Raw genomic sequence first — 15,647 nt, 5'->3', positions numbered from 1 at the left:
GCCTCCTCCCCTGATGCTCCAGTCCGACATCCACTGGACATAGCTAGATGCCTTCAGATCTATGTGGATAGATCCAAAGAGTTCAGGATGGATGAAAATCTCTTTATCCTGTTTGCCGGTAAGTCAAAAGGCCGTAAAGCGTCTAAAACGACCATTAGTCGCTGGGTTAAGGAAGCCATTAGGGAAGCCTTCATTTCCCAAGCCTTAGATCCTCCGGAGTTTGTGAGGGCCCATTCTACAAGGGCCGTAGCTACCTCTGTGGCGGAAAGAAATCTTCTCCCCCTAGAGTTGATCTGTAAGGCAGCTTCCTGGAGCTCTGAGTCTACCTTCATCTCCCATTATAGGATCGATGCTAGGATATCGGAGTTCTCGGCCTTTGGGCAGACAGTCCTTACTTCTGCCGAGCATGAGGACCCTCCCTAGGGGATTCTTCTTGCTATCTCCCCATCTGTGCTGCTGGTAGGACGTAAGGGAATCGTTAATTTCTAACGATAATTTGTTTTCCCTTAGTCCTAACAGCACCACACAAATTTCCCGCCCTAAGTACTTTTTTTCTTGTGACATACACGGTGGGCTGGGGGATGAACCCCTCCCCTTAAGGGAGCTGGAGTTCTTTTATTGGTTTAATCTTTGGGCTCATTAAAAATTCCGCCGGTCCTACCAGTCCACGGGGGGCAGTTAACCCCATCTGTGCTGCTGTTAGGACTAAGGGAAAACAAATTATCGTTAGAAATTAACGAGATTCATCTGATGTACTTGGAGCGTTTTTGGGGAAAACGTTGAAGGGAGAATATAAATGGTTAACTATGGATGTAGTCTCCCTGTACCCCTCTATTCCTCATAATATAGCTCTGGAATATAATTTACAGATTCAGTAGACATTCAATGGAGTATATTCATTATATAGTGGAGGTTACATTGTTTCTTTTGAACCACAATTATTTTTGTTCTGATTCTTTGTACAAATTACGAGCATGTCCATGGGGGCTACATTTTTACCATCCCTTGCCAATTTAACTATGGCGTATTGGGAGGAGGGCTTAGTTTTTTCTGAGCCTAATCAATTTTCGGGGGGACATCATCTGGTATGGCAGATACATTGATGATTTGCTGCTCGTTTGGAGCGGTGATGTCTCTGCCATACCAGACTTTGTATAGATTATTGTTGGCATAGTTGACAATTTGAAGTTCACCCACCATATGGATATACAATCAGTGTGTTTTTTGGATTTGAGGCTGACTGGAATTACAAATCGGTGTATTTTTACGGAGACTTATTGTAAAAAGGTCTCTGGTAATACTATTCTAAAGGCAACCAGTCCTCACTCTATTCACACAGTTAAAGCCATACCGGTGGGTGAATTTATTCGGGCATGGAAGAATTGTAGCACGAATATTGCCTTCCAGAGAGAGTGTCAACTAATATGGGACTGCCTTAGATATAGGGGGTATGCTGACTGGCTGTTGGCCAGAGCTTTGCATATTGCCCAAAATAAAAATAGAAAGGACCTATTATTTAAATCAAAAAGGAATATGTCAACACAAAAAGAAATGGGGAACACTTGTTCTCACTTACAGCAGACAGTTCCCCCAAATAGAACCAGCAATATGTAAGTGTCTTCTGATTTTTATATGAGGACAGTATTTTATATATAGTTTTGAAATAGGTGTTTCGGAGACAGCACACCGGAGTCAGCAAATGGCTTTATATTCAATCTTTATTTTACCAGTGGTACAATCTCATAATATTTATTGCCTATGGCAACATTTCGGGCCCAGTTCGGTGCCCTTTGTCAAGCTTGATTGAATATAAAGCCATTTGCTGACTCCGGTGTGCTGTCTCCGAAAGTCAAGTACAAGCTATTTATTTTTTTTACTCCGCGGGTGGAAGGAGCTTGTCAGGAGACGTGCACCCACAAACGCCATTCAATTAAACGTGTGCTGAGGTCTCACAGCGGTTAAGAAGTATTTTATATAGTGTCCTCAGGAATGGATGCAGAATTGTGCCAAGGAGACCAATAGGTTATCGCCTTCGGTTTTTACCCGTATTCACACTACATCGACACATACAGTACACATACAGTACTTCGATGAAATATCAGGGTTTTACTGGATGCGGGACACACCCCTGCAGAATTATTATTTTTTTAAATATTGAGCAAAAGTTCATTTATTTCAGTAATACAACTTAAAGGGGTTGTCCGGGTTCAGAACCCGACCCGGACATACCCTTATTTTAACCCTGGAAGCATCCCTGACGCTAGCATCGAAGCTCTTTTGTTTATCATAACACACTGCCGAGCGAAAACTTCCGCCCGGCAGTGTGTTTGTTGACGTCACCGACTCTGATGGGCAGGCTTTAGTGCTGCCCTAGCCGTTTTACAGGCTAGGGCAGTGCTAAAGCCCGCCCATCAGTACCAGTGACGTCACCGGATTTCCTGGCAGCCCCATAGAGAGACCGGTTCGTCTCCTGAACTCTTGAAAATGCCTTTGCCCTGTGCTAAATCACGCAGGGCAAAGGAGAGCATTGGAGCATGAACTGCTCCGATGCTCAAGTCAGGGGGGCTGCCTGGGTGAAATGGAGGTATGTCCGGGTTCAGCTCTGAACCTGGACAACCCCTTTAACAGGTGAAACTAATTTAAAGGCTCAGGAACCCTTTACAGGTGTTATGGATGAATTAGCTGACTAGAGTATGACGCTTTGAGCCTAGAATATTGAACCTTTTCACAAAATTTTCTGAAATTGTGACTTTGGGGTTTCATAAGCTGTAAGCCATAATCATCCAAATTATAACAAATAAAGGCTTGAAATATCTCGCTTTGCATGTAATGCTGTATATTAGTTTCACCTTTTTAAGTTGCATTATTGAATAAATGAACTTTTGAACAATATTTAAATTATTTTCGAGTTTCACCTGTAAATGCAGAGCTTCACCCTCAATGAATGAGCAGCTGACTGTCGGGAAGGAACGCTTCCTTCCTGCCAATCTGCTTTTCCTCAGCAGGTGTAAATGCACCTCAAGACTCTCCATACCCCTTATCAGTTATCTTTTTTTTGCACCTTTGCTAACTTCAGGGAATCTGTACTAATGCTGTATACTCTGGTAATATTACATCCCTGTCCCATGAGCCCATGCCTCTTATAATAGGAATCTGTCAGCTTTGAAACATCCCCCAAACTAGAATAAGCAGTGTATGGTGTAAGTGATGCAGAGTCCATACTCGCTTACATTCTGACATTGTTCTCCAACAAACCAGTAGTAAAATGAATTGAGAGGACTCCCTGAGCTCATTCACTTAATGGAGAGGGGTCCTCTCAATGCATTTTACTGGTGGTTTGTGGGAGCACTGCATCGGAGTGCAAGTGAGTATGAAGATAGAAATGACATGACTGGACTGGGCGTCACTTACTCTATCCACTGCTTACTCTAGTTTGGAGGTGTTTGGAGCTGACAGAGTCCCTTTAAAGGGCAAGGGCTTGTCTCACTTCAGAAAGTAGCATTTAGGGTCTATTCACACGTCCGTATCCACAAATTGCGGAACGGGTGCTGTCCTCATCCGCATTTCCAGAGCGCCCCCGATCTTCTGGACAATTGCGGACAAGAATAGGCAGTTCTGAGGGTGCCGGGCGGGTGTATTGAGGATCCGCAATACACTAAGGACGTGTGAATGGACCATTATTATGTAGAGGAAGTTAATACAAGCCATTTACTAATGTATTGTTATTATCCATATTGTCTCCTTTCCTGGCTTGATTCACTTTTCCATCACATTATACATTGCTCGTTTCCATGGTTACCACCACCCTGCAATCCATTAGCGGTAGCCGTGCTTGCACACTATAGGAAACAGCGCCAGGCTGTCTGGTGGCCAGAACCATGGGAGGGCACATAGCCTGGAGCTTTTTCCTTTAGTGTACAAGCACGGCCACCGTTGCTGAATTGCAGGGTGGTCATAACCATGGAAATGAGAAGTGCCTAATGAGATGGAAAAATGAATCAAGCCAGTAAAGGAAGCAGTATGGACAATCACAATACATTAGTAAGTGGCTTGAATTAACTTTCTCTACATGATAAACACAATTTGCTGAAGTGAGACGGCCCCTTTAATACATGACAGTATTCTACTAGCCTTAGAAACAGCTGACACTGCTGCCCAGAAATAATCTATGGTCTACAAGTACACCTCAAATCATTCCCACTTTTAGTACCCCTAGGAAGCATAGGAAGAGATTTATCCATACGCTAGTCTTGATCCCCAGTGAGCTAGAGTAAGATGCGCCTAATTTATTAAGAGACCTGCCTCTTTTCCCTCTAGGCCACAGCCCTCATTGAGCGTTTTGATTCATAAATGTGTCTAAAACTTGATGCTACAGGAATGCGCTAAATGTTTGCATTTTACGACAAGGTCTAGGAGCAGTTCCATTTCTGATTTGCATATTCTGAGAGATAATCAAAAGCCACTAGGGGGTGCCTTAACAAGTATATAACATCAATATATACCAGCCAGATTGATATCATTTACTTTATTTCTATATAGGGGACAGGAGCAAAAAAACGAAAATAGTGAAGTGCGGGATCCATTATATGGCAGGCACCTGTGGTGCCCATTGATTCCATAATGGGTTTATCGTGTTTCTGTCAAATGTGAAGGAATTTCAGGCGTATAACGAAGTCTTCCATGGAAATGTGAACTGAGCCTTACTGCCAGTAGTGAACTGGCAGAGGGCGCGGTAAAGCCAGTATACCTGGGGACTAGTACGCTAGAGGAAACCCTGAGTTGTCAACAAATTAGACCTATGTTTACCTTCCTGTGAGACTAGACTGGCCAAAGGAGACCAGTTGTTATCCTTGCCAGGGCCCGCGGACTCTTCACACCGTTGTAAGCGGCCTGCCTTGGCTGTGTTTAGCATTTAGCTTTAGCTGGATTATTATTGCTGGGGTGCGCTGTGCCGATGCGGCCCACGGTTATCGTGATTAATTGGCCATATTGCCGCGCTCACTGTTGGCTTTGTACTATGTTTATCTCTCTTGCCCTTAGTGTTCAATTATCTGTGAGGATTGCATTCATCGGCAGAATGTTTTCTACAACTTTTAACTTCCAAAAAATGTATAAATGCTTTTTCTCATCCTTTTTTTTTCTTTTCTGTTGGGCATCTATTACAGATAGAAATTACTGGAATTTAGGCTACTCCTGCCAGATGGATTGTATGGTTGCCATAGAAACAGTTGGGCCATAATTGAGGCCCCAGCTGAGGTGTCTCTATCATTTCAAAGAGCTCTTTGAAGCTTAACCCCTTAAGGTTGGGTGCAATTTACTTGATTATACAGGTTAGGTTTGGTAGTCCTAAGTATCCTCACAGATTTATATTGACTTTACACTCCACGAATTGGACGTGCCTTACATACGTTCAGAACAGATTAGCTCTGCTAATTGTTTATACGCTATGTTGGAGCAATGTTCTATTATACTTCTTATTTTCATTTTTCAGTTGGTCTTTTATTAAAAAAAATGTCAACTTCTTTTTTTTTTTTTGTCTACAGCTTTCAGTTTCACTGCATCTGCAAACTGAATCTGTCAGAGAGCTGCTCTGATGGCTCAATCTGTACCCCTTGTTTACTCTCCAAATGGCTCCTAAACACTCATTTAGACAAAATTCTTATCAAACTGAGAAAACTTTTAGCTTGGAGTATTCCGGTTGTGAGAATTCATCCCCTATCCACCAATCAAATAGTTATCACCTTTCAAACAAGACTAAGCCCATATCTCTAGCTGCTACCAATTTTGAGATATGAGGGGTTAAAGTAGCCCTCATCTTGCTACCTGAGCTCTCCTCTTTCTCAAGGCCCAAGCGGAGCTTTGGCAAAACTGTTAAGGGGTTAAATGAGTGTTTGAGTAGGGATGAGCGAACTTGATGTTTTTGGGTTGGGTAGCAATTCTGTTATAGATTCCGTTATCGCAGACTATGACGGAGTTCCATTTTGCATTCCCTCATTGTAGAAGTCTATGGGCAGCAGAACGGATCCATCTGGTTTCAGTTATGCAGGATAGGACTCCTGCATAATGGAAACCATCCAGGTCCGTTATGCGGCCCATAGACTTCTAATATGACGGAATGCAGATAACGGCAGTAAAGTGATCTGTACAGACTAAAGGGTGTATTAGACTGGCAGCCTGCCTGATCATCGCTAACGAGCCTTCCTAGTAATGCTGGTTAGCAATGATCTGGCAGTGTAAGGCTACTTTAACACTAGCGTTGTTTGAATCCGGCGTTCAATTCCGACACCGGAACTGCCCGCCGGATCCGGAAAAACGTTTGAAAACTGATTACATTTGAATCCTGATCAGGCTTTCGATTACAATGGAAGAATGCATTGGGAAAAAACGGATCCGGCATTTATGGACTTAAATTTTTTTTCCCTATTTTTCGGGTTTAACATGCAAAAGCCGGATCCGTTTTGACTGAACACACGGCGCCGGATCCGGCGTTAATGCAAGTCAATGGGGAAAAGGCCAGATCCGGCGTTCAGTCAAAGTGTTCAGGATTTTGGGCCGGAGGTAAAAATACTGCATGCTACGTTTTTCTGAAAAGCCCGATCAGTCAAAGACTGAATAGAAGACATCCTGAGGGACGGACTCTCCATTCAGAATACATTAGGATAAAACTGATCAGTTCTTTTCCGGATTTGAGCCCCTAGGACGGAACTCAGTGCCGGAAAAGAAAAACGCTAGTGTGAAAGTAGCCTTATACTGTCACCGATGACCGACCAAATGCTCGTTCATGGGGCAATCTGAATCTTTCAACAGGATTAGCGCTACACATGTCCATGGGTTTCGCCTGGTATTGCAGCTCAGCTCCATTGAATTGAATGGGACTGAGAAATCATACCACATTCAGCCTGTGGACAGGTGCAGCGCTGTTTTTGGAAGAAAGCACCTTTCTTTTCTAATCCTTGGAAACGCCTTTAATTTACAGAGGCTATAGGTAGATGTTCAGATTGTATTTGCATTCAGCAGCATGTGAGAATGTGAATATTGTATATAGTTTCTAACCTAATATGATGCATTAACATGTGAACCCTATTATAGATACCATTATAATGTGTGCTTTTTCTTTGATTTTCAGTTTGCAGAAGATCCCTTGGGAATTGACCATGGATTTACTGTTGCACCACTATTACCTGTGGAATAAGACCCATGGAAGGCGACAGCTCTCCAGAATTGTTAGCCTACATTGATTCAACTGGACCGGACAATTATGGTTTTCTCAGCAATGCTTACACCCGCTCATCCCGTGACCTCCTATAGCACACACATCATATATGTAAATGGCTATACAAACTTAACGCCACAGCCTTCCTTTCGTGGCCACTTGGATGTTCCACCAAAATACGGTCCAGTTGCCATGACCACAACTGGTACACTACCGGTGAACACAACTGCTTCTACCACACAAGCTACGAAAGATCTTTCTGAGACCTTGAATTTACCCCTTCAGATAATACTCTCTGCCGTGATGATTATTATTCTCTTACTGTCATTCCTTGGAAACTTTGTCGTTTGTCTCATGGTGTACCAAAAAGCTGCCATGCGATCGGCAATTAATATTCTTCTGGCAAGCCTGGCATTTGCCGACTTACTGCTTTCCATTCTCAACATGCCCTTTGCTTTGATCACCATCATCATAACCGAGTGGATTTTTGGAGAAGTCTTCTGTAGAGTATCAGCCATGTTTTTTTGGCTGTTTGTAATAGAAGGTGTTGCCATCCTGCTTATAATAAGCATAGACCGGTTTCTAATTATTGTACAGAAACAAGATAAACTCAATCCCCACCGGGCAAAGATTCTTATTGCAATTTCATGGGCCACCTCTTTGTGCATAGCTTTTCCTCTGGCTGTTGGGAACCCACACCTTCAAGTACCGTCTAGAGCTCCGCAGTGCGTGTTTGGCTACACTACAAATGCCGGCTATAAAGCCTACGTGATTCTTGTGGTACTGATTTTCTTTTTTATTCCTTTTATGGTGATGCTTTATGCCTTTATGGGCATATTGAACACTGTGCGGCACAATGCAGTCCGTATACATAGCCATCCGGACAGCATATGCCTTAGCCAAGCAAGCAAGCTAGGTCTCATGAGCCTTCAAAGGCCTTTCCAAATGAATATAGACATCAGCTTTAAAACCCGTGCCTTCACTACCATATTGATTTTATTCATCGTCTTCATCGTCTGCTGGGCACCATTCGCTACGTACAGCCTCGTCGCCACATTTAACAGTGACTTTTACAACAAGAGCAACTTTTTTGAGATCAGCACGTGGCTTCTTTGGCTATGCTACCTCAAGTCTGCACTAAACCCAATAATCTACTACTGGAGGATTAAGAAATTCCGGGATGCTTGTTTAGATCTAATGCCCAAGTACTTCAAATTTTTACCCCAGTTACCAGGACACACAAGAAGAAGAATCCGGCCCAGCGCCATATATGTGTGCGGGGAACACAGATCTGTAGTGTGAATTTTTGCATTATTTTTTTTTCTTAGCGTGACTGCCATAAGATATTTAATGTTTTCAACTATTTCCCTTGTGCAAAAGGTGATGCAGTCTGTTCTCTGCCAGGAAGAAATGTACATGACAGAATAATACGTGTTACCTCTAGGATTTATGGTAAATCCATGTAAGGTTGATGCTTACCAGGCCTGCAGTTGGTGTTATTGCGGGCACCTTGTATGCTGCTACAATCAGTGGATGTGTCATTTTTCTGAAACAAATGTTGCTGCTTTTGCTATTAGATTTGAGCCAAAAAATGTTCTGTAGCTGAACTTTGCAGGATCTCTTCAGAAGTTCCCAATATCAGTAGTGTATCTGCCTATCTTTTAGCCGTTTCCGGACATGGCTGTATGAGGGGCAGACCGAATTCTCACCCCCTGCAGACTGGTGAAAGCGTTTGTGCACTTTATCAGATCTTCTCTCGCCCCTCTGTCCCTTTGGTGTTTAGCAGTGGAAATATTAAGACCGTACATATTTTTTTTTGTAACCGAATATATTCACATTTAATGTACAGTGCCTGAACACACTAGGTAGGTCTTCAGTCATAATGGTAAATATAATATAATATTATAATCAGGGCTAAGATACTGTGAAATGGAAAAGCATACAGCGAACTGTATGCCGAAATTCTGAATTGGGTAACATTTTATTTTATTTTTATTTTTTCAACCAGATACATGGTTTCCCTTTATATAATGTATGTTATGGTAATGGAGATACAGTTCTTCAGGTGGCGCCACTACTGTGGACATACATACACAGTATGTCTAAACTGCATAAGTAACTAGAGGTGTAAAATTGTTTAGGGCACCCAAATGATCCAGATGTCTAATACTGATCCTTTCTGATCGGACACACATAAAATGATCGCTGTTGACAACCTGTCATCGTTGTTGCTGCAGCGTACTAAACGTCTCGTCCTCAGATTACCATCTAGCTTGCATTGATCCTGCATCCCATACCTAGCAATAAAGTCTTATCCAAATTGAGTCAAGAAGGAGTCATATTAAATCTTCAAGAGGTTGGCCACAAGATATTGAGGAGGGGGGCTGATTGCAAAATCCTTGTTGGGCAGGACTGATTTAAAAAAAAAAAAAAAAAACCTGACTTGCCATTCTAGGTGCCCTCCATTCCAGTGCCGCTCCTCCTGCTGGTCCTTGTTGGACTGGAAGTGATGAGGACCTACCATAATCTTGGTCACGAGACCACTGCAGATAGTCAGTGTATAACGACAACATATTATTGCCGAGCAGAAGTGACGTGCCATACTTGTGACCACTGGATCCATTGATTGGCTGCTGAGGTCTTGTGACCCAGAACAGGTCTCTGTCACATCCTCTCCATCAAGGACAAACGGGAGGTGCCTTGTTGGAAGGGGGCCTCCTGGAAAGGTGAATTTTATTTTATTTATTTATTATAAATCAAGCACATTCCTTTTTATTTAGGTCAGACAGCCCCTTTAAATTTACAAATAACAGCGCTACAGTCATATACAGTTTCAGGGCATCTGCGTCATTGTTCCCCACTATGCAGCACCATACTGCATTTTAGATTCATGGCAGGTTCTAAATATACCATGCCTGGAAAATGAAATTTACAGATGAAATGATCTGTAGAAAATACATTAACCAGAACGTGAACAATTTAATTTGCCACATCTCATCCAGACAACCAGTTGTGTGTTCTGTACTGATGAGGTTCATTAACCCCCAAAACAGCATTCAACAGATGGAGGAGCCTCTGGTCTGCATTGACCTTCTCTGAAGCTGCACGGTTTGTGCCCTGATTATAATCTTATTTTTTTAACAAATTGTATGGTTGGAAAAGTATTTCTCGTGGTTTTCAGACTATACATTATACAGACCACAAGAATACGTAATGTGTTAGTATTTGCTGTTTAAGTTCTAGTGAAGTAATGAGTAACTGCCTGTACTAGACAAGACGGACTCTTCTACCACCATGGACGTTGTATCAATCGATTTCCAGAAATAGGATGGTGCTGAGCTTTAGGTTTGTATGCAGAACCCGTGTATTTCTTGTTAAAGCACAACTCTTTTTCCTGACCAACGCCGGCCTGGACTTCACAGCGGGCCAGCTTTCTTTCTGTGTCACTGGAATTTAATTGTATATCTGCTTACTTTTTGTATGACCTGTGGATGAATGTGTTCTCCCCTATATTAATATACATGACTTGATTGCACTGTTCACTTTGTCAGACCAGTGTGCATTGGAATTGACTTGCAAAAACTAAAGCCAGTTATCTCAGGATATCTCATTTTACATTAGGGAACATTTTACAATTGAAAATGAAGTTATGAAATGTATATATGGCTTTAAGCGCAGTACATTCAGGAAGTCCCAAAATGATCTGTTCCAATCTAAAGTGCGTAAAGTGTTTTCTGATAAGCCATTTGATGACTGAAGTGCAATGCATACTGTATGTCAAAAGGCCTTATACATTAAGAATCTTTTTAAGAACTTTGCAGCCACCTATGGATATTAGCATTCAAATCACAGTGTTCTTGTCGAGATAAGAAAGTCCTTTTAAAGGAGTCGTCCCAAGAAGTCAATATCCCCTATTCACAGGATAGGAAATAAGGGGCGCATTTATTAAGTATACTTGTCCACGCTTTATTCAATTCTATGGGACTGCTGGAGATGGCGGAGTACAAGTGCTTGGCTATCTTCAGCAGCCCCTTAGAGTTGAATGGAGCAGCAGTACGCATGCATGACCACAACCCCATGTAAACCGGGGAGCACGGGGCCTCTTTCTCATACTCGGCAGGAGTTTGGTTCTTGGGGCAGACAGTTATCCTGTGGATGGGGGGATGTCTACCTAATAACAACAACCCCTTTAAAAATGTTAGTAACAGGTTTCTAATCTCTTACCCAAAGTTTGTGTAATAATCTACAGAAGCTGAAGAACATGAATTAAAAAATAACATCATGTCTCTTTGCCCATGCATTTTCTGGAAGCAGACAGAACTAAATAGACCAAAAATTTGCATGATCCAGATGCCAGTAAACATTTGCATCACACAGTTGACTGACAATCTGATTAGGTGCAGAAAGTAATTAAATATATTATGAAATATTACGATCTTTCCACAAACTCCCCCAATTGCGACAATCGGAGATCTCATATGCTCCCTGATTGGTAAGAGGGGTGATGACATGAAGAAAAGTCCCTGAATCCCCCCCCCCCTGGATGCTGTACAGGTGAGAGATGACCGTAATAGGCTGTGATCTTTCTTCCTGATATCACTTGTGGTCTCCTCCCACTCTCACCTTACACAAAGTAGAAAGCAAAATGTTTAATTTTCTTTCTTCAAACTAGTGCTATATCTCCTACTGCAACAAAAGCTAAGAATCTGGGCTTTAATATGATATCAGGATCTAAGCTTGAGTCCTAATATTCTAGCCGTGGCAAGAGTTTAAGTATTATTGACAGTGCCTCATATAGATCCCACATAATTGTTCACATGGGACTGCCACCGATCCCAAAAACAGATCTCCCCCCATCTGATGGAGCCTGGTGCTGTATCGGTAGGAACTGTTAGAATTTCATTGTTCGTCTGCAGCACATTGCTGGTTAAACTGGACGATTTGCTGTTGAGAAAGATGATCACCCGAGAAAAAAAAAATCTTTTGCTCATTTATAGGGTGATCTCCACCACATTTACATGAGTCAGTTATCGGGGCCAAGTGTTCATATGAATGTTTGTTCATCAAGATCTGGTCATGGGCCTTAAGGCTCATTTCATATCAAATGTGAAAGCCCTGTGACCTGTTTTTTGGACGATTCAAAACTGCCACAAAAGAGAAAGGGGCACATTCCCTGTTTTACACTTTAGAAATGTTTCTTCTTTATGATCTTAAAAGACCTACAAAAGAATGATGTTTTGAATATGATAGATAAAGGGACCTAATATCTGATCTGACCCTGTGAAATAAGACATGCTGTTAAATACTGCTATCTCCAACCAACTGTTGTCTGACCCTACTAAAAGATCTGATTATATAGCCAGCATTAAAGGGGTTGTCCAGGTTTTTAATATTGATGTCCTATCCTCAGGCTAGGTCATCTACATCAGATTGGCGGGGGTCCGACACCCGGCACCGCCGCCGATCAGCTGTATGAGGAGACGGCACCAAGTGTGCACGTGCCGTTTACCTTCTCGCTTCCTGCTCCGCTGCTGATTTGCCATAGACATAGCAGCAGGAAGAGAGACGGCATGTGCACACTGCACTCCAGTCTCCTCATACATCTGATCGGCGGGGGTGCTGGCTGTCAGACTTCCGCTGATCTGATATTGATGACCTACCCTGAGGATAGGTCATCAATATAAAAAGCCCTGCCAACCTGTTTAAAAGGGTTTTTAAAGATCCTCTGTATAGGCCATCAGTATCTGATCAGTCGGGGGTCTGACACCTGGGACCCCTGCTGATCAGCTGTTTGAGAGCAGCCTTTTCTCTGCTCACCAAGCAGAGCGCTGTACATTTGATAGCAGTTGTGGTTGGTATCGCGCTAAGTCTTGTCAACTTCAATGTGGCTGAGCTGCACCTAGGCTATGTGACGTCATGTTCATTAGTCACATGGCCTAGGGAAAGCTGTAAGAAGGCCGCGGCGCTACGGTTTGTGCAAGCGCCTTCTCTAATTGCTGATCAGCGGGGTTCCCGGGTGTTGGACCCCCACTGATCTTCTACTAATGACCTATCCAGAGGATAGGTCATCAGTTAAAATATCTTGGAAAACCCCTTTAATGCTGCCTATCGTACCCAGAAACATATTGCCACGTGTAATCTCTACTGACCACCAGTGTCTGTCAGGCTTAGGCTCTGTTCAGAACTGCTTTGTGTCATTATTCTTGTCAAAATGACTAACTTCTTTGTGAAACTAAACCAATCCGATTGTAAGTGAGTTGGGTCCATCGTGGTGCCACTGGAGGGTCTTGTTGCAATGGATCTGGCTGAATGCAAATGTGAACGTAGCCTTAAAGAGGACCTTTCATGGTTTTATATTAATTGAGATAAATACCTTTCCTTGCAGGGTACCCCCCGCTGATGCTGCCACCCTGCCTGATTTTTAAAAATATTGCTCCTATGCCCCACTGTGTCTCCCTGTAGTTTTCCAGCTCAGTATATTAATCCTGAGCATCAGTACAGGGAGGAGGAGACGCCAGGGTTTCTCAATGGGCGTCTCCTTCTCCCTGGCTGTGCCGCGATCCAATCACAGCGGAGAGCGTCACAGCCAGGGAGAAGGAGAAGGGGGCACAGCGAGGCGTAGGAGCGATATTTTAAAAAATAAGGCATGGTGGCAGCATCAGAGGGGGGTACCCTGCAAGGAAAGGTATTTATCTCAATTAATATAAAACCATTAAAGGTCCTCTTTAAGGTGGATTTAGACAAGCAGATAATTGTTACGATTTGAACTCAAGCAATGGAAGATGGAGAATTGTGGTATGTAAACGTTTCTAACGATTGAACGATCTGACAAAAAAAAAACTCTCGTTCAACGTCTGTTAAATCATTGATGCGAACAAGTACAATCCTCATTTGTCATTAATAAATTACATCATGTAAATGTGTATCGTGTGCATTCTTGATGATGGACAGCCCTGTGTAGGCAGGTGTATAAGTAAATATACGATCAGATTTTTTTAGTTTTCTTTTTTTTTTTTTAACACTATAATCCTTTCATTTAAATGCTAGTTGTCTGCTAGAAAGTTCGGTTGGTAGTCGCTCGTGTCTGTTAACTGCTTAAAGGGAACCTGTCACCGGGATTTGGGGTATAGAGCTGAGGACATGGGTTGCTAGATGGCCGCTAGCACATCCGCAATATCCAGTCCCCATAGCTCTGTGTGCTTTTATTGTGTGGAAAAAAACTATTTGATACATATGCAAATGAACCTGAGATGAGTCCTGTCCCTGACTCATCTCACATACAGGACTAATCTCAGGTTAATTTGCATATGTATCTAATAGGTTTTTTTTACACAATAAAAGCACACAGAGCTATGGGGACTGGGTATTGCGGATGTGCTAGCGGCCATCTAGCAACCCATGTCCTCAGCTCTATACACAAAATCCTGGTGACAGGTTCCCTTTTAAACAATTATCTGCTTGTCTAGATCCACCTTTAGGTTGTGTTATATCTTGTAGCTGTTGTGTGAAATATGTGGTCTCTGGGATTATCAATTACTATTATGACTGAAGTCAACGCTTGCTACCCACTCGGCTCACAAATTTCTACGCTCCTCTGAAATTAGTGACAAAGCCTGCATTCCCCCTTTAAAGGGTCATGTAGTTTCAGAACATCTGGAGTGCCGTAGGTTGCTGATCCCTGCTCTATGAAAACTCCAACTCCCAAAATGCTCCATTCACTTCTATTGGAGTTGTGAGAACAGCCGAGCATGTTTGAATGCTGGGAGTTGTAGTTTTACACAGCTGGAGTGCCGAAGGTTGCTGATCCCTGTGATAGAGCCATATAAAAAGTTTGGTTGCTGGTGGGCCTGTCTCACTTGTGTCTCTTGATATTTGAGATAGTTAAGCAACTGTCTCTCCTCGTTCTAACAATCGGTGGGGGTCTAAGCACTCGGATCCCCACTTAACAAAATTTTTGATATGTCTTTATGATATAGCAGAAGTTTTCTGAATATTCGATGACCTTTTAAATTTACGTTCTAGCCCTGAAAGTACAGTATCTAACATTTTTCATGTCAATCTGCAAAATTATCTACTCAATTTATCCTTTTAAAATGTTGATACAATGGGAAAAGTCACTTTATTTTAATTCTGGTTGTGTTTTCTTTGTATTATGTAATGTGGGAAGGATAAATCTCTTATTACAATGTTGTTTACAGCCTATATTTTGTTGTACAGAGTAAAAAAAGATTCACCATGTTACCTTATTTTATTTTTTTATTTTGAGCGTATGGAATGAACGTGTTACTTTGTTATTTCAACTTTAAATGCTCATGCATAAAATGAGCAAAAATTGCGCTGCTGTCATGATTTCAGTTTATGTTGATATTTTTTTTTTTCATGTGTATATTGCATGTATAGGTCTTTTCTGACACTCCTGTAAAATCTAAATTTA

The 15,647-nt window shown here is 42.2% G+C and overlaps 1 protein-coding gene across 1 annotated transcript in view; it reads left to right on the top strand.

The window, feature by feature from the left end:
• GPR63 (G protein-coupled receptor 63) overlaps window positions 1-14,308 on the top strand; it is a 38,986-nt gene extending 24,678 nt beyond the window's left edge. The window contains exon 2 of the mRNA XM_044290540.1: window positions 7,127-14,308. Coding sequence (XP_044146475.1) covers window positions 7,259-8,515 — 1,257 coding nt within the window. The 5' untranslated portion in view covers window positions 7,127-7,258 and the 3' untranslated portion in view covers window positions 8,516-14,308. The remainder of the gene's footprint in view (window positions 1-7,126) is intronic.
• Window positions 14,309-15,647: the final 1,339 nt, after the last annotated feature.

The sequence above is a fragment of the Bufo gargarizans genome, chromosome 4, assembly GCF_014858855.1.
Source record: "Bufo gargarizans isolate SCDJY-AF-19 chromosome 4, ASM1485885v1, whole genome shotgun sequence".
Lineage (NCBI taxonomy): Eukaryota > Metazoa > Chordata > Amphibia > Anura > Bufonidae > Bufo > Bufo gargarizans.
This window is presented reverse-complemented; position numbering and strand designations above follow the sequence as displayed.